The following is a 21,701-nucleotide window of genomic DNA, read 5'->3' on the forward strand; positions in this document are numbered from 1 at the left end:
CTGTTCTCCGTGAAAAGGAAACAGCATCCTCAGAGAAATGCCCGATTTTGCAGCTCTGGTAGGAAAAGGACAAGGTGAGTCTGGAACACCTTGTTGGGTGAGAAAGCAGGAAAATACTCCAAGAGCAAGAGGGACGTGTCACAGGTCAGAGAAGCCAGGCTGAAGCTCCCATTGGTTAAATCTGGGATAGCTGAGCCTCGAAGAACAAAGAAGAACGGTGATTGATTACAGTCCCTACAGCAGACTAGGAATTCCTGAGTCCACAACACAGAAACAACCAGCCAGTTAATGGGAATAACAGACGTTTCTTCTTGCAGCAGAGAGCACCCGGGTAAATGCAGAAGTCGTGACGGTAGCAGAAAATGCCCATGTGGCAATGACCATAAAGACAAGGAATTCAGGCAAACCCCATCAACAGATCCTAAAACTAGTGGGTGAAAATGGAGATGAAAAATGGGATTCCACATAGCCCGAAAATGTCCCCCCGAATCTTTATTAACTGCAGAGGGGGAAGGCGTGGAGGATGGAAGGAGCGCCTCCCCGTGGCCGCACACGGGCAGTGCACGCCACGCGCAGGTCCAGAGGGAAGGAACGGTCGCAGCCTCCGTGACGCTCTGGGGCAAAAATGCATAACTGGGGTCTAGTCGGGAGGAAACACCAAACTCTTATTAAGGGGTGTCTGCAACAAGACTGGTCCATAATCCTCAAAAACGATCAGGCCTATGAACGTCCAAGAAACCCCGAGAAATATTCCAGACTGAGGGAGGCGAGAGGACTGGGCTGTCTGAGCACGGGGGGCGGTGACACCACGCGAGAGGAAAACGGGGCTGCTCCTGGTTTACCAACAGCTGCATAGACACGTGCCGGCAGTACCACGACCCACCGGCAGTCGCTGGTCACAGCCCTCGGGGCTCTGAGGTTGGCGCCTGAGTTTATCCGGACAATCCCCCACCACAGGGTGACCTAATGGGCGCTGTGGCGGGGCCAGGGACACACGCCGCCTGCCACACCCCCGGAACAAGGACAGCCGCGTGTGCTGTATTTGCAACAGGCGAGGGGCTCTTCCATCTGAGCCATCTGAACACCTCCGTTCTTCCCCGGGCTTACTGAGAACGGTTTAAAAAATTAAAATACGCTCTGGGTCTCTGAGCAGCTGAATCGGGGTCTGGGGTACAGGCAGAGACTCGGCAAGGTTCTTCCAGTGTTAGCCGAGAAGGAGCGGCTGGTTGCTGGCTGGCTGCTGCGTCCGGCAAGGTTTTTTCTTCACGGTTTTTCTGAGACTCACCACACACCGCCTTCCCCCTGCCGGGCCCTGGAAGCGCCGAGGTGACAAGAGCCCTGCTCTAGAACACATCTGCGCAGGCCAGAAGGTGGCGACAGGCTGACAGGGCTCTTTGGGGTTTTGTGGGAACAGAGCTGGGGTGAGGAGCAGGTGGACAGGGGTCGGAAGAGTGTCCTGGAAATGATCTAGCCCGCGTCGATGGGAGCAAAGACATCCCGCCGGGCAGAATGCAGGGGTGGGGACGATGCACTGGCCAGGGGACCCTACCTTGGAGGATGGGGGCTGATGGCCCGTCACAGGGCACCCAGGTTTTAAAGCTCTCCTGGGACAGCTCGGGGAGGCTCGCCCTCCAGACACCCGCCGGGGATGAGGAATTCCTGCTGCTCAACCGTCCCAGCTCGTGGAGCTGACGGGCTCAGCGGAGCCGAGGGAGCCTCTGGCCGGGAAACGCATCACGTACTGGAGACGCGACTTGACCACCACGGCCGTTTACGGTCCTGAGTGTGTGCCTAAGACTGGGGAGGACGCCACGGGACCGCGACAGGCCCATGAAGAGGCTGCAATTACTACAATGGAAAGGGCCCAGGGAACATTTTCAACAAAACAGCGTGTGGTGGCCATCAGGGTAACAGGTCGCACGGATTATAACAAGATCGTATTTTTTGTTGGGGTGCCGTGCGATCACAGAATCGTTAGCCAGAGGCCCCCAAGATGGGTCTAGGGGGTCAGGTGAGGAAGAGAGCCCGAGACCAGCCCCTTCCCTGCCTGCGGTCAGCCTGGTGGTGGTCACTAGAGATGGCTGCGGCTTGGCTCTCCGAACCCGGGAAGGCGAGCACCACAGAAGCCATCTGCCCCGGGATCACGGAAAGGGCTGGTCAGGGTGACCTGGAAGCCGTGAAAATCAGGCAATAAAACTAGATTATCAATTGCTATGCTGAAGCGTCACTGTGGGGTAATTAACCCCGTTTGGTGGCCCCACGACTGTTTTCAAACTAATGTGACCAGTAAAGCAAGAGGTGGGTGGGTGAGGTCGTCGCTTACGTGAGGTTCTAGAGATCACCTACCTGTGGCGGCCGGGCGACCGACCTGTGAGCGCAAACCCGGTTATCTAAGCAAGCTGGACGCACTGGGACACAGCACCTCACCCGGCTCAGGGGCTACTCCCCAGATCCCCCCACAGCGGCCCCCTCTGTATTCCCAGAAGTGCACACGCTACTCCCCGTGGCTGCCAACGTCCGAACACAGCAATGAGACACGACTCCAAACAAAGTACAGTACAAATTTATTGACTCCAATCATTCGTAGTCAGGATGTAAGCAAAGGAAACGGACAACAGAATTGGATACAAATAAGCAATGGTTTAACGTTAGATAGAAATCCTATCGGACCAGGAGTTTTCAGTTCCCCAAAGCTCATTCCTAAATAAAACCAAACAATGATTTAGTCTGCAAACGCATCTGACAACAAAATATACACAATCTGTTTATAACCACATTTGTTTAATAGTAAGTGTTACTCAATGAAAAGTTTTAAGGTATTGGATTAATGTCAGTAAGAAATTATCCCCAGTTGAAAATTAACATTAACCAAGTGTAACTTTGTGGAAAATTTGACCACAGCACTAATAAATGACTAGAGAGCACTCAGTTCAATTATTTTCAAGATTTACAGTAAAATGCTTTGGTTCCCAAACAACGGTCTCTTGGAATTCCTGAAAACCCTGACACCGACCCACGCCCCCGCCTCCGGAACGTAAACGCGACCAGCCAGTGTCCCCCGCCACGCGGAAGCGAACACGCAGAGAAGCGCTGAACAAGCACGTTAACCATGATGGGAACATAAAACTTCTTAAAGTGCTAAAGCCGCAAAAGAAAACCCTATTTTTTTTTTTTAAAACTTAAAAAAAAAAAAAGCCAGTGTTAAAGAACTTATTAAATGTACTAGCACTATTTAAATAACTTTTCACAATTACTACAAAAAACATCTATGAGGAATCAGAAATCAACAAAATGGACTTGTAAAATCCCAATATGAATTAGTGCAATTATCAAGAAACCTGCTATGTATGACATTTAATTTTTTGTGGTGAGAAAATTCAAATGCCTTTAATTCCTATGGTTCTGGATTCTGGTTGTACACAGACACACACACACACACACACACACACACACACACACACACACACACACACACACGAGGATTCTCCTGTCTCCCTCCCCTGGACGGGCCACTGGCCTGCAGAGGAAGACACCCCCTGCCTCCACAGAAGGGCACTTTTATTCTGGTCGTACAGTTTCTCCCGTCGTCAGCACCAGCGGTGCGTGCGTGGGGAAGTCCACTCCTGATGGACAGGAACTGGAGCGTGTTTTCTAAAAGGCTGTTAGGGATCCGCTCCAGAACGGAAAACCGAGAACCACACACCTGCCCCCCAGATGCAAAAGTGACATCATGGTTGAATTCTTAGAGATTTTGATAAAACAATAAATGCACACTAGCCATAACTAGTTTTAAAGGTGAATATTCTGTTAAAGTTGAAATATTACTATAAAAAATGCACACTATTTGTAATCTCCATTGCTGACTTAGATAAAAAGGTGTTTTAGGTTTTTCCTCTTCCCCTCTCCCACACGAAGAAAATGATTCAATAGCAAGTTCTCAGATTAACAAAGAATATATTAAAACATCTTACATTCTTTTCCATAACTGCGTAAAAAAAGGCAGCCTGAATACTTACAAGGAATAACGAGATTTTCTACATTTTCAAAAATTAATTCTAATCAGAAAAAAACATTTTCGAGAATACCTTTACAAGCCGGAGTCCTAACAATGAAAGACCAACCTGTCTCACAGACCGAGGGTCTGCCCGCTGTGTGAGATAAACATTTTTAAACGGAGCGATGCGTGTCTTTCATTATTTTACTTCCAAACTTTTAAAATAGTTACATGAGTGGAAGCCTATTTTCTTTATTGACCACCAAAATAAACTCTTTCAGCCTGACGCTTTGAAGGTAGAGTAAAAAAAGTAATAGAAAAACCAGAACTGCATTATAAATGTTTTTGGTTCAAAATTTTATTTGAAATCTTAACGCTCCTTGCCTAGACAAAAACGTGAAACGAACGAGACAAAACACTGGCAATTTTCAAAATCTAACAGATAAGCTGAGCCTGTATTTAGATCAAAAATATTTTTCTTTTACTGATTAACATTATTAAAAAATCTTCAAAAACGTAGCATAAAGGTTCAAGTCCTGGGATACTGGATTTACAATGCCCAGATCACGTGTGCCGTGGAATTACCGCACACGGTCTGACGGCCAGAAGCAAGGACTACTCTGAGGGAGACTGTCTTTTCGAAGAAGTGACAGCTGGCAAGGTGTTCAGAGTAAGAAAACAGCACATTATGCAGGGAATTAAGTCAATGAACAATAAGCCACCTAGATGTTTCTTGAAACATCACACGCTTTAGTTTCATCTTTAAAATGCATAGATTTCTTCAAGAAAATATGAAGAGGGCAATAAGTAGTTACTGCAGCTTCGTTTTTTCCTTTCTCCAGCAAATTTAGGTAAGAACAAAATTAGGAAGGGGCCACTCAGATATTTTGTGACTTGTCATAGTTTTCACATGAAAACAACAAAAGGCAAAATTTCACATGCGATTTCTCTGATCTGCAAAGCCAGTCAGCATTTTATGAAAATGCTTGCGTCTCGATCAGAAGTTGAGAGAGTCTTTCCTACCGCTGGCGCGGGATGTGGGGGACAAGACAGAGCAGGACGGAGCTCTTTTCTGCTACAGCGGTACACACTGAAGTACTCAGTAAATTATTTCTTAGTCACAGTAATTTTTTTTTTTTTTTTTTTTTTTTTTTTTTTGAGAGAAGAGCTTGCAAAAAAAAAGAACTTAATAAACTTGGGAGCCTTCATCCATATAGTACTGGCTTGGGAAGATTTTGCGGTCTGAACAGTATCTCCCCTTGCTCATACCTAACCCCTCGCCTGTACCAGTGAAAGAGTCTTCCCTTTAGAAATACCCGCTGAGCTCTGCGTAACGCCTACAAGCGCCTTTTAATTACAACTTATACAAACTAGAAAAAAAACGGCAGCCCACACCCTATGGGCCGAAATAGGTAGCGAAACTCATTTTGGACCCTCGATAGTGCTTTGACACAGATTTACGAAACGCTAAAGCAGTGACTCGGAGCAGGACGGCCGCACTAAGGACATCTCACCCCAGCGAACTCCAACAAATCCTAACAGAAACGGAGGCAGGAAATGGAACACTACGAACACTGGTCGAGAGCGCGTGGAGACCCTGCGTGGGGTTTTCCCCCGGGGCCCATCTCGGGGATTCCGTGCTGACTCGGGACTCACAGCAGATGTCCGGACTGGGGGCGTGGGACCAAGGTACCTAAGCGTATGTCCCAACCTTCACTATTCCGCTAACACAATTCAACTCAAAAGGAGTGCGTGCCTCATACTACCTTTCTTGTCTGCCCCCGACGCACTCAGATGTCCCCACTGGTGACAGCACGAACCGGAGGAGACCGAACCCGCCAGCCCTTCCAGCGCCGGTCAGAGCTGAGACCAGAGGCCCGTGCTCATGGCACAGTGGTCGCGATGACCACGCCTGTCGCCACAGAAGCTTTAGTTAACGGGCTTGGAGGCCTCCCAGAAACCCTCACGTGTTCATTTCCCAAATCTTCCATCATGAGTTATGGTAAATGACCCAAGAGCAAGCTTTTGTTACTTTGTAAAAATCTAAATATTCCTATTGCTGATTTAAATTTCTCACTGTTTTCATACAAAAAATTTTTTTACAGGACCACAAAATACCAAATATTTATTGTTATCAAGTGTCAGGATAACTTATTAATAAAGTTGAGGCTTATCATTGTTTTATTGCTAAAGTACCCTAAGATCTAACTGGAGGCCGCCAACTATACTCACTTGCTCCCGACACGCCGTGGCCTTCGGAACGTGGCCGAGATTGAACTAGAACTTAGGCGTCTGACAGAATCAAAAGAAATACTTGAACCGTATTTCACTGACTGTGAATCGGTAAAAAACCAAGACCACCTCCGGGAGAAGATTATACTGACACCGTGGAATGAGGAACCATGCAAACAAGTGAAATCAGTCAAGTTTCAACAGGAATGAAGTCCAATCATCCCGTGACGGAAACGCCCGACGCACGACAGATTTTAGTCTTCCTAGGCTGAGTGAGGACATCATCACTAATTAGTATCAATTTACCTCCAACTTCTATTCAAGCGTAACAATTTCCAAGCTTTATTATTCTCTTTTGAAAAATATCTCGCTTCTGATGCACATTTCCAATTAAGGTCGCACTCTGGAGACCACCGCCCCTTCCGCGACAGGTGAGAAGGGCCGGCCTTTCAGTTGTGGCTTTGTTCGTGACTCCAGAGGCTGAAAGCCGTCTTGAATGTCCTGTGGCACAGTTTACACATGAACTGTCTCTTAAAGGTGATCGCAGAAAGGGGGGGCGCGTGGTAGAAGAGCGTGTCGGACTCCTGGGGCACAAACAGTTTCTCTGCGGCGGGCGCGGGGTTTTCGGCCACACCCGTGGGGCTGTCGGGCTCCAGGGGCTGGATCTTGGGCAGCGGCGGAGGCGGGGGCAGCGGGGGTGGGGACGGAGAGTTTGTGGGCACGGGGCAAGCCTCCGAGTCCTTATGCGCCGAGTCCTCCGTGGCCTGAGACATGTGCGACTGGAAGTGGCTCCAGAGCCGGAAGTTGGTGCGGAAGGCTTTGTTGCACACGTGGCAGATGAAGGGCTTCACGGAGCACAGCAGCTCCTGGTGCCGCTCCAGCTGCTTGTGCGCCGTGAACGTCTTGCCGCACTTCTCGCAGGGCCACAGGCTGGCGTCCTTGCTGGAGCCGGCGTCCTTGGGGGCGGCGCGGGCCTCGGGGGCCTCCTCCTCGGCCTCCTCGGCGGGCTCCTCCTTGACGTGGATCTTGAGCTGCTTGGAGAGGCTGAGGTCTTCGGGCAGACAGGAGGAGTCCTCCGAGTCGAAGTTCACCTGCTCCGAGCAGTCGCTGAAGGTGTTGTCGTCTTTGGCAGTGACCGCGTGGTTGGCCCTGTGGGGCTCGGGCTGCGCCGGGGGCCTGGCGGCGGACGTCGCATCCCCGTTGTGCTCCAGGACGGGTAAGGAGAAGTTCTCGGCCGGCGCCATGGTGTTCTGGTTATGGACCTCGACCTGGTGCCGCCAGATGCTGAAGGAGGACTTGAAGGTGCGCATGCACTCGAGGCACGTCAGCTTCTTGTACTCACACCTGCCCTCGTGCTCCTGCTTCAGCTCGGGCGAGAAAAACCTAAGGCTGCAGTAGGGGCAAACGGTGGCGTTCCTGCACAAGCGCTCGTGGTTTCCTTGCTCTAGAAGAGAAGAGAGCTTAGCATTACAGAGGCGGCACTGGTAAACCTCCTTGTTCTCTACCGGCCTCTCGAGAGAGACGTGCTCTCTGGGCTTGGCGGCCCTACCGACGCCAACGGGCTTCTCTCCCGGGTGCATTTTTATGTGCTGCTTGAACTGCGAGAGGAAGCGGTAGGCTTTTCCGCAGTACGAACAGACGTACGCTCCTTTGGCTCGCGACCGCAGGTTCCTCTTGATGGCCTGGGCCTGGGAGCTACTCTGGCCCTGAAAGCCAGGCTTGCTGCGCCTCAGCTTAATGATCAGGGCCTTCTTAATCTCTCTCTCTCGCACTATGTCAATCAGCTTCCTTTGGAATTTCTCATCCAAAACGGCATGTGAACTAGAGGCCGGTGATGGGTTCTTCACTATGCCGTGCTGGGTCTGACAGTGTGTCCACACTTTGAAGTTGGTGTGAAACCGCTTGTGACAGATGTCGCAAGCGTAGGGCTTCTCTGGGTTATGGTACATGTTAACGTGCCGGTGAAGACCCGCCGTTGATCTAAAGATCTTAAGGCAATGTTTGCACTTAAATTTTTTGTTGGGTCTTGTTCCCTCCAACTCACCGAATTCATCTTTGTTCAAGTCAGAATCTGGAAACTCTGCATCGGGGAGCGGGGGGCTGGAGGCCTCCTCGAAGCTGTCTTCGGACGCCGGAGACCCGTGCTCCGCCTCCCTCACCTTCTTCAGCGGCAGCCTCCGGTCCGCCTGGAACCTTCTTTTTGCCGGGAGCCTGCTCATGTCCTTCTGGTCGTCTTCGGTTTTCAGGGAGAGGTCCCTGGCGGCAGCGGCCGGGTCTCCCACGGTGACGCGGATGATGTCAGAGGGGTCGGACAGCGGGCTGCGGGGCTCCGTCTTGATGCGGACCTCGGTCACGGCCGGCTCGCCCTCCCTGTCCGTGGACTGCGAGGCGCTGAAGGACCTGAGGCGGTGCGGCTGGGGCGCGGGGCTCCGCTCGTCGACGGCCGCCTTCTCCCCGCACTCCTTCAGAGACGACTTCTGAGACAGGGCACAGAACACACTCCCCGGCACCTCGCCCGCCCCAGAAGAGGGCCCCTGGGAAGACTTGAGCTCTATGGCGGGCGAGTAGACGGGCACCTGGCTGTCCATGGACAACGAGCGTCGGAGCAGACTCTTGACGAGCGGGCCGCTCCTGTCGATGCTGGGCTTCCCAGGCCCTGCGCCGCCGGACGGGACCACCAGCCCCAGCTTGGAGTAGTACAGCAGGTTCCTGTCTTCGCCTGGACCCCCTCCTTTGTGCGTCTCCTTCAGCACATAGGGGGTCTCCGACGCGCTTCCGAGGGACAACACCGGCGGCCGCGGTCTCTTCAGAGCCAGCTCGATGGCTTTGCCTTTGGGGAGTTTATCGTCCGCGGCCTCCCTGTCCTGCGGGGGCCTGGAAGACAGCGGCGCGCTCCGCGTCCCCAGCCCGCCTCTGCCGGGGTCCTCCAGAGGCCCCGCGCGCTCCGCCGCCTTCGCGAAGCCCACAGAGCCGTCTCTTGGCCAGCCCTTCTCGGCCAGCGGCGAGCCGGGCAGCGGCTCGGCCGGTTTGGGGACGTGGGGCTTACCGGGGCCAGTCTTGATGGCGGTGCTTGGGGAGGGCCGGGCCGTGTGGCTTAGGTCGGGCTGGTTCTGACTCCCAGTTTTGCCCTGGGCTTCGTTTCGACTCTGGCAGACGATGACGCTTCTCTTCTGCGAACTGCTTTCATCATCCTCGAGGAGTACTTTCTTCCTGTTGGGACACGTCGGAAAGGGGGCCTGAGGGGTTCTGGAGACGATGTTGGTCAGGAAGGAAATCCCGAGGCTGTAGCCGAGCTCCTGCACGGCCGCCAGACTGCTCTTCTCGACGAACAGGGACGAGGAGTAAATGTAGTTCAGGACGTTATCGAAAGCGTCCGGCTCGCAGAAGTCCAGCTGGAAGACGGTCTGGGACTCGCTGTCCTTGCTGGTGAATAACGTCTGGAAGTACTCGCTGCTGGCGGCCAGGACGTTTTTGTGCGCTCGGAACTTCTGGTCGCCCACGATCAGGAGCACGTCGCACAGCTGCCCCTTGAGGCGCTCCTCGTTGAGGGCGCTCAGCAGGGAGATGGCGTGGGCCGGGTTGATGTAGTGCAGCAGCCCCTCCATCGCGGGCGCCCACCTGCAACACAAAGCGCACGGTTACTGGGGAAACACAGCCAGAGCTCTCAGCGGGACGGGGCGCTCCTCCACGGCGGGACCCCAGCGGCGCTCCCACGGGCGAACGGGCTTACTTGGACAGCACGAGGAGCGGCCGCAGGGGGCTCGGCGCTTGCAGGGCGCGCCGGTCACTGGCTGAGCGGCTCCGGTGCTCTCATACCAGCGGGGGGCTGCCGGGCCTCGGCGGCTGGGCAGAAGCACGGTTTGCAAGGAGAGGTCTGCACATTAGGGGTCCCATCTGCTTGAGGCTTGGTTCTAGCCCTTTCTCTCCGGAGAGGAAGCACGAAGAGCCAGAGCTGTTAAGGCCGGGATTCTGAAAGGAAGTCAGTCTTATCGCGGGAGGCACTTATCCACCATGTGAACTGGGACCCCTGGGTTGCAGGGGGGGTCGTCTCACCAGACCTTTAAAAACACGGAAGAATCTGGAAAGAGAAAGAATTTCACTTACAGATCACTCACACATCACAGGGTTTAGCCAAGATCAGAATGTTCAACACCGGAGAGCCTGGCTGCTTTCTCAGGCTAACCCTGCCGCCCCGAGTGCTGTTCTCTGACCAGTTCCCGTTTTCCGCGACAGCACAGAGGAAACTGTGTCCCGATCTAAACACAATTACTGCTCCTTGCAAATTAAGGGTCTGAAATGAGAGGTCACTGTCATTCTCTTCCAGTCTAAAGGTGAGCCGGGAAGGCCTGGTGGACGGTGCAGGCCCGGGCACAGGCGCCGGGGTGAGAGGCTGCCGCCTTCCCCCTGTGCGCCAGGCCTCTCGCACGAAACGGGTGGGGTGACTGTGCCCTCCTTTAGCCTTGGTGCAAAGGCTGGCTGGGCCAACATCTCGTACAAGGCAAACATTTAATTCGGTATCAAAGAAAAAGGCCCCTATTAATGCCACCCAGGCTCTCAACAAAGGGAAAGCCATTTTCCATAGAGACAATCGCAGACTCTCCAAAGCCGACCCTTCACTCGGAACACCTCATCTCTGCTTTGACTGTGGTGTCTTCTTTAAAACAGTTACGGCGATTAGGGGCACTGGGGGGCTCAGTCAGTTGAGCATCCAATTCGTGATTTTGGCTCTGGTCACGATCTCAGTGTCGTGGGATCGAGCCCTGGGTCCCGCTCTGCACTGGGCGTGGAGCCTGCCTGAGATTCAGTGTCGTGGGATCGAGCCCCGGGTCCCGCTCTGCACTGGGCGTGGAGCCTGCCTGAGATTCAGTGTCGTGGGATCGAGCCCCGGGTCCCGCTCTGCACTGGGCGTGGAGCCTGCCTGAGATTCAGCGTCGTGGGATCGAGCCCCGGGTCCCGCTCTGCACTGGGCGTGGAGCCTGCCTGAGATTCAGCGTCGTGGGATCGAGCCCCGGGTCCCGCTCTGCACTGGGCGTGGAGCCTGCCTGAGATTCAGCGTCGTGGGATCGAGCCCCGGGTCCCGCTCTGCACTGGGCGTGGAGCCTGCCTGAGATTCAGCGTCGTGGGATCGAGCCCCGGGTCCCGCTCTGCACTGGGCGTGGAGCCTGCCTGAGATTCAGCGTCGTGGGATCGAGCCCCGGGTCCCGCTCTGCACTGGGCGTGGAGCCTGCCTGAGATTCAGCGTCGTGGGATCGAGCCCCGGGTCCCGCTCTGCACTGGGCGTGGAGCTTGCCTGAGATTCCCTCTCTATCCCTCTGGCTCTCCCTGCTCTAAAAAAGTAGTAAAATAAAATAGCTACGGCATTTATTTTTGAATGGATTCAAAGTAACCAGGTCTGCTGGTGGCAGGTTTCTCATTCTCTGGAGGGCAGGCTGTACATGTACCAACCTCGGCACCCAGGACACAGGCAAGTTCTCTGGTTTCAAAGGCTCAGCCTCTGCTGGTCCGCCAGCACGCGGACTCTTCCGAAGAGCCCACGAAGAAGCGTGTGCTGGGCCATGGGCCTGTAACGACCAAGCATGGTGCACGAACTTCTCTCCTGCTCTTCTGACTCCCCCACTATGGCGCTGACTGAATTTAATGGGCTCCGAGACACAACCACAATCAGGGACAATGTCCCCAAGCAGACGCCTTGGTCAGAGCGCACGGAGTTTCTGCTCATTCCGACCTGAGCTGGCTTCAGAGCAGCGCCAAATTTTAATTCCTCTGTTTGCCGCTGCTTGATAGAGAGCTTTGTCCTTCCTTTCCCGTTAGCCATTTTAACTTCCCCTCAACCCTGCTACATGTCTCCAGGATCGCGTTTACTTATGCTCGCCCGATCATCTCTCCCAGAGGCCAGCAGAGAAGCAAACAACTTGTGAGGCCCCATTTACAGCTCGGCTGCGCACCACATGCTGTTTAGAGCGCTAACTGCCATGAGAAACCCAGTTCAGATGCTGCCACAGGAAAAAGCCACAGATGGAGCGTTAATAGCACGGACAAGTATTTTTCAAAAAGGGTCTCTTAAAAGTTTAGTGATTAGAAACTAGCAATTAACATCATAAACTGACTAGGACGGAGTGGAAAATGTCAGTCCCAGTCACACGTGCTCAGGTCCACACGCACAAGCGCGCACACCGTGCTCCTACTCCCCCCCATGAGCCGGGGTCAAGAGGGTTGTGACGTCAGCGCTGCGGGCTAGCCCACCTCGGTGTCGCCCACCGCAAACAGGGAGAGCCGCAGCTACCGCAGGATGCTCTGGGGAGGCGCAAACGGGAACACGGGATTTACACTGAAGACACACTACAAACTGTACCAGAACTTCGCAAGTCACACATCTATTCGCTCATTCAACAAAATGCCACTCAAGAAGGTCTGGAGAAGGCAAGGGGGCCACGAAAATCCCAAGGGACAAGCACTGCACGCGGAGGGAAGAGCTGGTCAGGGCAGGGCTGGAGCAGGGAGCGGCTAAGACGCTGCGGGGCTGAGTGAGCACAGGAAAACCGAGCTCTCCACCACAGGTGAAATGGGCAGTCGCTGGAAGATTCTGGCAGGAAAATGACAAGGACCCGAACTATGTTTCTAAAGGATCACTCTAGCTCCGATGCTGAGAATGGATCCTAGCAGGCATGGGACGGCGGAAGCTGGGAGACCAGCTAGGAGCCTGCAGCAACACGGCAGCTGAGACAGGACTGTGGCCCAGACCAGCTAGGAGTCTACAGCAACAATCCAGTCATCAACAATGACCCGGTGGTGCCTGGACCGAGGTGGCAGGGGAGGCCAAGGCAGTTATCTGGGTGTCTAATGGACTGACCTGAGTGGGTAAGGTGAAGCATTAACGACACCTCTAAGAATTGTACTGGAACCGCTGGAAGGGTGTCCTTACTGGACATGAAGCTCGGGGGGTAACTGGTTCAGCTCTCTTTCAGGAATTCGGTTTGGTGTCTAAATGTGAGCAGGCACCTGGCTCGATAACGTACTCTTTTTTTTTTTCTTCCTAAAGATTTTACTTATTTATTTGACAGCGAGAGATCACAAGTAGGCAGAGAGGCAGGCAGAGAGAGGAGGAAGCAGGCTCCCTGCTGAGCAGAGAGCCCGATGCGGGACTCGATCCCAGGACCCTGGGATCATGACCTGAGCTGAAGGCAGAGGCTTTAACCCACTGAGCCACCCAGGCGCCCCTGGATAACGTACTCTCGACGGGTCCCCCTTCTTGCTTCTCTCCCTGCCACCTATCCTGTGCTTCCCGGGATCATCTCGCAGATGAACACCGACTCTGAACCCGTGGCTCGGGGTTGGCTCTTGGGGGACTCCAAACGAAGACACACAGGACACCTGAAAGCACAAGCGCGGGTGAAGGAGGTGTGTGAGGACGACACCATGAGGACCGCCGCGTCCCTGGACACGGAGCACACGCGACCGCACGTGTCGCCCGCAGCCTCCTGCCGTGTGCCCGAACAACGCTTCAGAGAAGCTCCTCCTCCTGCCTTCCTCAAGCTCCTGTGACCCCTGCTTGTGTTCTGAATCACTGCTTCTAGTCCCTTCAACCACGGGCTCCCATAGTCTTTGAATGAAGACATTTGGGAATTGGGGAAAACCAGTCAGTCACAGGTGGGCTGCATGGGAAGTCGTAACTGTCCCTGAAAACCGTGTAAGGCGACTCCTTCGGCTCACCCTCCACTCAGAGTCCTCAGTGAGACGGCCTGCCCGGAGAGGGGTCACGCCCATCACACTCCGGACACGTGAGTGCGGGCGATGCCACAGTGGCACCCGTGGCTTGGCCGGGCGCCAACTGCCACCTGGCAGCCGCGGCCCTGCGGGCGCCTCCTCGACCACACACCGCCGCTGCCATCCTCAGCCCCGCACTGAGAGCTCCGGCCACCCTTGCAGGCACGCACCAGGATCACGACAGAGATGAGACACCCGGGGCCAGAGGGTCAAGTGACTTGCTCAAGGTCCCATCGAAGGTGAGCGGCGAAGCAAAATTCAGGCCAGGGGCCGCGGCTGCGGGGAACCGGCTCAAGAAACCCCCGTTTCTCACCTGTTTTAACGAGGACTACCGGGACCTCGGACTTGCACGAGTCCGCACACCGCACGCCGAGCCGCCCTCACCCGAAGTGCATGGTGCCCCCGAGTCCGCCCCCCACTCCTTTTCCATTGCTCATCTCCACTTGACTCATCGGGCAGAGTCCCTGCTGTCGCTGCAGTCATAGTGAGAGCCCCCGGCGCTCTGAAGAGGAAAGTGGGTGACACGCGGGCCGGAGAGCCGTTGACGGTGGACAGAAAGAGCTCAGCGGAAACCCCCCGGGAAAGCCAGACTGACACCGGGCCGGCGTGCGGCCGCCCGCATCCCCGTACACACAGACCTCCCCAGGCTCGGCCTGAACCCTTCCCATCTCGTGCTGTTTCCTGAAGTTTCAAAATGGGAATCTTTACGGTCAGCAACTCACAGACCTCACAGCTCCACGGACAAGACCTTCAAATCGGTGTCTGTCTCCGGTCCTGGCTCTGCTCCCTGGTGCGCACCCTGGTAAGATCACTCGATCCCTCCGAGTCGTAGCTCCTCAGCCTGTCCCCTGGGCGAACCCTACTCGCCACACAGGACTTTCACGGGGAGCGAGACACGCAGCGTCCGGCAGCTCTGTCCGCGGCGCCTCCCACGCGGCGGGCGCACGTTCCGTCCTTGCTCTCCTGAAGGTTTATGGTCCCGGGTGTTATCAGTCGTAAGAGATGCTAGTGACGGGACAGGAGGGAGCAGGCTGACCGCCGGCCGTCCAGCCGCACACGCTGCCGCGGCAGGACGGAGACACCAAAATCGAACAGGATGATGGATACAGACGATGCCCCGAGCACACGGACGTCGGGAAGCAGTGACTGTGGCCGGGTGGAGGGGAGTGCGCAGTGGGGACAGCAGGGAAGATTTGGGACTCCCCGCTCCCCGGACTCCCGCAACAGCGAAGGTCCATTCTTCCACTCCTACTAGAGATCCCTCTCAGAAACACAGCCGATGGCACCAGGGCTTGGAAAATCCTACTAAATGCTCACACGGGCCCCCAGTTCCAACTCCCCAGCACAGCCACAAAGCCCTTTGCCACTGAACCACAAAAAATTATTTTATACCAATTTTATACCAGAATTATTTTATACCAATTTACTATATATTAAATTCCTCAGGTACTAAATGCCAAGAGAAGCAGGGATTCGTATCTTAATAGAAATTAATTGAATGCAAATAATTTCCTCTTTACACCAATGTTACATCAAGGAACTAAGATTTTTTAGGGGCTGGAGGGAAGGTAGACAGTTTAGGAATACAGAGCATTCTGGCGACATGTGCAGGAAAAAACGAAGCACATTTAAGCACTGGGATAAAAAGGGCACCGGGAGGTACGTGAGGGGCCCGGGAAGGGAGATGGGAAGGGGCCAAGATGACGTCAAACTGACTTTCAAGCTTTGGAGAGTAAAACTCAGGCCGGTGTCAGAGCTAAGGCACACTGTGAGTCCAACTTGCTCCAAGACCGGCCCAGAAAACCCTTGGCACCACTTCCACAGGAAAACGTCTGCTTACATCCAGAACGTGAGCCTAAACCCGAGCTCCACACACGCCGTCCCTGGGAATGCTGGACGGTGCTGACAGCCCCAGCCGTTACACACCGCACAGGGGGAGCTCGTCACAAAGCCAACACCTCGTCGGAAACAAAGCGCCCACGTGACTTTGGAGCACACGCACACCGATCCCCCGAACCCTCACATCTGGATGCAGGCCTGACGCTCCCCCGATTTCGTTATTCGAAGGAGACAAGAAGCGCTGCTCTAAGTCAGGTCTGACCACTCACTTGGGGACAACGCAGACATCGTCTAAGGCTTCTCAGATTTTGAAGCCAGCCTTCCTCACTCGTATCCCCCTGGGGCAGGAGTGTCAGCCTCTTGGGTCCCGCGTCACCCCGTGTTCAGCCTCTCCTGAGGGGCTGGCTTCAGTTTCAGGTGTGCTCTGTTGTGACATAGCTCCGGCCCGCCACGGGCACCTGGACTCGCAGCGCCGCCTCTCTCGTTTGGCTCTGGAGGACCCACCCGTATCCCGGGAGGACGTCCGATGAGCTGCGCTGTCCTAGCTTAGGGGCAGGCACACAACCAAAGCCACACAGACCACAAACTTTCTCCCCGGAAGACGGGTCTGAGAATGCAGCCGGCCGGTGCCCGCCATGCTGACTCCTGCCAGTTACCTTGGTTTCCGTACTTCCTGGCCCAATTCTCTAGCTTTTCCTTAAACCTCAGGAGCAGCCTTCTGTCTCGGTCATAAACTCCTTGCTCTGTTCAAGTTAGACTGTTTCTGTTCTTGTTATTAGAGGACCCTAACCGACACCTTTCCAAGTGTTACTCATTCTTCCTGCCACGCTCTCCAAGTCCATCCTTTCAATCCTGCTGCGGGACAAGCCTTCCTAAACAAAGTTCCAAGCACCCACTGGACGTACACGCTAGGGAATACCTATGAATTCACCTCATTTATTGAGCTCTTATTATGTGCAAGGCTTGGCTAGACAAGCCTGAAATACGGGACGCACAAAACAGACAAGGCCCCCCAATTCTAGTGGGGTAAATGAGATAATGAACAAGAGAAATGACAAAGGTAACTTCAGGCCGTACTATAATGAAAATACACAGGGTGCTGTAACTGCCTAGAAACTAGGGGTTTGGAGAGAATGCTTAGGAAATGCCTCGATGTGATAGTTTAGCTGAGCACTAAGAGCTGCGTCAAAAAGAAATAATGAAAACATGGTTCTCTGTTAGGTTAAAATGCAAAAATTTAAAACCATAGATGCCACACTTCTATGAATCTGGTCACAAACTACTATTTAAAGTTTCTTTCCCAGCCTGCCTGGGGGGGCTCAGTGGGTTAGAGCCTCTGCCTTCTGCTCAGGTCATGATCTCAGGGTCCTGGGATCGAACCCCGTGTGGGGCTCTCTGCTCAGCGGGGAGCCTGCTTCCACCTCTCTCTCTCTGCCTGCCTCTCTGCCTGCTTGTGATCTGTCAAATAAATAAATAAAATCTTAAAAAAAAAAAAAAACCCACAAACGATAAATTTTCTTTCCCTTCTTTAGTCCCTCGCGACGACTTCCTGCTTCAGATGCTGCGTCTCTGGGACACAACCCGAGTGTCCTGCTGCTCCCACGACCGTATCTTCAATGTCTGAGGCCTCATCTACCACTCTCCAGCGCTCCACTCAGCTGAACGCTGATCATCCTTCAAAGCTCAGCTCAAGTCCAGTCCCTCCAGTAAGCCTTCTGCCATGGGCTGGACTGTGTGTCCCCCTCTCCACACCGCATCACAGGCTGAAGCCCTAACCACCCCCCTTCCCTGGCATGTCAGAATGCAAGAGTATTTAGGGGCGCCTGGGCGGCTCAGTCAGCTAAGCGTCTGCCTTTGGCTGGGGTCATGATTTCGGGGTCCTGGGATGGAGCCCCACACTGGGTTCCCTGCTCAGCAGGGAGCCTGCTTCTCCCTCTCCCTCTGCCCCTCTCCCCACTCATGCACAGGCATGTGCTGTCTCTATGTCAAATAAAATCTTAAAAAAAAAACAAGCATATTTAGACAGAATCTTTAAAGGCATCATTGCTTTTAATGAGGACTTGAGGGTGTGCCTGAATCTGACTGGTGTCCCTACCATGGGAGAGGAGGACACCAGCACACAGAGGGCCAAGCACAGGACGACAGGGAAGATGGTCCTCTACGAGCCGTGACAGGCCGCAGGAGAAGCCGACCGGGCCCACGCCTGGCCCTGGACGTCTGGGCTCCAGAACCGGGAGCGAATACGTTTCCAGTAAGCCCGCCAATCTGGGGCACCGCTCTGGGAGCCCTGGCTAGCCAAGAGATGTGGCGGGACCCCTTCAGTTAGCAACGAGCCAGCACCTTCCAACGCCGGTGCCGCAGCCAGGCCCGCTCCCATGACGTGGGAATCTGTGGTTTGTCCCCCAGCGGAGCTGCCGGCTGCGTGAGGACGAAGAATCTCCTTAACGTCTCCTGACAGTCCTCCCATGGTCCCCCACTGCATCTTGCACGATACAAAATCGTTGACTTTTCTGTCGTCTGATGATCCTAAATGCAGGAGTGGAGATGAGGCCTTCCATTTGCTTCTGCTAAGGAACGTTGGCCCCATCACTGCCTTTCGAACACGACACTGACTTTTCTATTACTTCCTGGACAAAATCCGAACTCCGCAGACCAGCGTACCCGCCTCTTCACAGTCTGGTCATCGCATCTTTCCACCCTCGATGGACACTCGCTGCCGTCTCCCCCCCCCCCCCACAAGCCTGTACACCACGTCCAGCACCTAACATGCCTCTCCTACCTTCTTCTGGCCAACTTCTCCAGGAAGAGCCAGCTCCAAGGTCACTGTCCCTGCAAAGCTCCCCCTGTGGCGCCCCCAGCCAATGGCTCAGTCCTGGGTGAACCAGCACAGTGCTCCAGCCACCCGTCTGCAGGAACGGCACAACTATTTTGAGTGACCTGCTTTTCCGTCGACCTCCCTCGTGACAGCCCTCGAAAGGAAGCGCGCTTACTTTCCTGTGTGTCCCCGGTGCTTGGCACGGGCCTGCAAGTATCTGCTGGGTCAGGAGAGAAAGGAGGAGCTCACGGTTCAAGCCCTGCACCTGCTCACCTTCCCGGCCGCGGCGTCTGTGAGGGAGCTCAGGCGGCAGCTCTGCCTTCTGCAGGAGCTCCTGGGGCTGGCAGGTCGGCTGGACGGCGACGCCCACATCTGCACCTCTGCTTCCCAGTCTCCCTGGGCCCGCAGGGGCCCGCTGAGCACCTCCATCCCAGCCAACGCCACAGGCCCAGGGCAGCACTTGGGCCCGCTTCCCTCGCCCGCACCCACATCTGCTGTCCTCACACATTCCTTATTTGGTTAGGTGTGGTGCCAACCACCAGCTCCCCCAAACCGGAAACCTCTTTCCTCTCTAGCCCGTCAGCACAGCCTGGCAAACCTCGGCTGTGAACCAGCTCCCCTCATCTGTGTTGGGTCTGGGGACAACCAGAAGTCCCTTCCGTCACCTCCTGCTCACCCCGAGACTCCCAAGAACGCTCTCCGGTTACACACCCAGCATCGCCTGCCGCAAACTCTGCTAGGTTCCCCGAAGTCTGGGCTGATCCCCTCACCCCACGTGCAGTGACTCGTGTTACCGGAGCGAATGACTAAGCACACCAACACCCCAAATTTCCACCTTCTTTCCAGCACCGTATGCGGGAGGACTTAAATTTGGAAGTAATGACAACTGGACACTAGAGGTGGACGAGCAGAACGGATTTACGAGTGACTGTCAATGAGAGGCCCCAGGTCGATGAGCCCGCTGTGCCCCGCGAGCCCCGCGCGCAGGCGGCCGGCTGATGGCTCCCGGCGCTCACTGTGAGCACTGCGGGACCACTGTGACCCGCCGATGCCCTCTGATGCCCGCAGCGCGCAGCGCGGCCGGCCGCCGCACGGAAGGACCCCGGGATGCTGCACCGAGCGGGGGCGGATGGACCTCTGCGCCCCGGGCCCGCCCTGCGGCGATCGCGAGGGACGGCCGGTCCCCGAAAGCACCGGGCGTCCACGTGCCGCTCCAGCGGCATTCTCCAAGCTCGCAGCCCCAGGCTGGCGGGGCGGCGCGGCCGGGGCGCAGCGCTGGGGCCGAGGGGCCTCCCCGGGCCGCGGCCCAGGAACCCCCGGGGCTCCCGCCGTCGGAGGTCCCTGCGCGGGGGTACCCAGAACCGCGGGGCCCCACCCACCCCCTCCCCAGCGCCCGCGGCCGCAGACTCTCAGTGGGGAGCCGGCCACAGCCCCGCACCGAGGCCCGCGGCCCGCGGCGGGGAGTCCGAGCGCCGGGGCCCCCGGGGGCTCCGCAGGGAAAGGGGCGCGCTGCGGGGCCACGCGTCCGGCAAGGGGCCGGCGCGGAGGCGGGCGGGGGCGGGGCCGCGAAGTCAACGTGGGCTGCGGCCGGGTTTGGCCGGCGGCCGCGGGGCGGGACCGAGGGGCGACGGGGCGCAGGCGGCGGCAGGTGCGGGGTCCCCGCTGCCACCCAGCTTCCGCACACCCCACCCCGTCGCCGGCGCGCCCCCACGCCCCGCAGCGGACCGGAGCACGCGCCCCGGCCGGAAGGCGTCCCAACCGCCCGGCGCACACGCTCGCGCCGAGGTCGCGGCGTCCCGCCCAGGGGGGCACCTGGCCGGGCGAGGGAAGACCAGCCGGCGACGGAGCGTGCGCACTGGCGAGGGCGAGGCCAAGTGCGGGCAAGGAGCATGCGCAGTGTGAAGGCACAATCGGCGACGTGGGAGCCTGGGGCATGCTCGGTGAGAGCCCGGACCGCGCGCACGCGCAGAAGCGCTCGGAGCCCGCAACCCGCTGGTGGAGAGAAAAAAGAGGAGAGAAATCACCTCAGAGTTACGTCAGGAAAGGCCGCGTTTTGCGAGGAGACTGTGGCCTCCCACGGGGCCCCGCAGTTCTCCTAGGGCGAGGGGCGTGACAGTTACTCACCGGTCTCCAGCCCCGAGGCAGACGCCGGGCCCCTTTCCGCTCACACTCGGCTCGCGCGCGCCGCAGCCGCCGCTGCCGCTGTGATTCCATCCATCTTGAATTTGACGTCATCCCACACCAGGGATGAGGTCATCGCAGGCAGCGCTCGTCACGTGCGCGGCGCTGTGATTGGGCGCCGGCCGTCCGGGGGGCGGGGAGAGGGCGGGGCGCCGCGCCGGGGGCGGGCGAGGGCGGGCCTGACGGGACCGCCGCCGGCGTCCGCGTCCTTCCGCGCCCCGCGCGCGCCTTCCGCCTGGCGTCCGCGTGCGCCCGCGTCCTCCGCGCGCCCGCCCCGCGGCCTCCGTGGGCACCGCGGGGCTCGCGTCTCCTGCCGGGGTGCGCGGGGCGGCTCGGCGCGGAGGTCCGACCCTCCCGGCCCGCGCGACCCGGCGGCGCCCCCGCACGCCCCTCGGGGATCGGCCCTCCGGCGCTGGCCCTGGCGCGGGGCGGCGGGGCGGGGCGCTCGCGGGCCTTCCTCGGGGGCGCACGGGCTGCGGGTCTGGGAGCCCTGACCTCCCGCGCCCCCATGTCCTCCCGCCGCAGGGGCCGCCCTGGAAGGACCCGGAGAGCCGGCGGCGGGGACGGGGCTCGCGGTCCGTCGTGCGCGGGCCGGTCGGGGCGGCGGCCGGGTCACCGCGCGGCCACACGCAGCCTGCGCCTTCTGTCGCCGGCACCGCCTTCTCCGATGTCCCTGCTCGTCCGGAGGCTCCCAGGCCGCGCGCGCTTGCGAGCCCCACAGGCCCACGGCGGCCCGAAGCGTGCGGGGACACGCGACGCGGTCACGCGGCCGGCGCTCCCCGCGGACTGGCCGTGTGTCCCCGCCGTGTGTCCCCGCCGTGTATCCCCGCCGTGTGTCCCCGCCGAGCCCGTGCGCAGGGCACTGCCCGGCCGAGC

The 21,701-nt window shown here is 56.9% G+C and overlaps 1 protein-coding gene across 8 annotated transcripts; it reads right to left on the bottom strand.

Annotated features, from left to right (window-relative positions):
- Window positions 1–2,609: 2,609 nt before the first annotated feature.
- ZBTB21 (zinc finger and BTB domain containing 21) lies at window positions 2,610–20,893 on the bottom strand. Of its 8 annotated transcripts, XM_032355896.1 has the most exons (4): window positions 20,769–20,893; window positions 9,957–10,304; window positions 8,271–9,844; window positions 2,610–7,670 (listed from the first exon to the last, which is right to left on the bottom strand). In XM_032355896.1, the coding sequence occupies exons 3-4, from the start codon at window positions 9,829–9,831 to the stop codon at window positions 6,676–6,678; spliced, it is 2,556 nt and encodes an 851-aa protein (XP_032211787.1). In that variant the 5' UTR covers window positions 9,832–9,844; window positions 9,957–10,304; window positions 20,769–20,893; the 3' UTR covers window positions 2,610–6,675. The 8 variants fall into 8 exon arrangements, with proteins under 8 accessions (XP_032211787.1, XP_032211731.1, XP_032211758.1 ...); XM_032355840.1 differs by having other exon boundaries at window positions 2,610–9,844; XM_032355867.1 differs by lacking the exon at window positions 20,769–20,893 and adding an exon at window positions 18,918–19,891 and having other exon boundaries at window positions 2,610–9,844.
- Window positions 20,894–21,701: the final 808 nt, after the last annotated feature.

The sequence above is a fragment of the Mustela erminea genome, chromosome 1, assembly GCF_009829155.1.
Source record: "Mustela erminea isolate mMusErm1 chromosome 1, mMusErm1.Pri, whole genome shotgun sequence".
Classification (NCBI taxonomy): domain Eukaryota; kingdom Metazoa; phylum Chordata; class Mammalia; order Carnivora; family Mustelidae; genus Mustela; species Mustela erminea.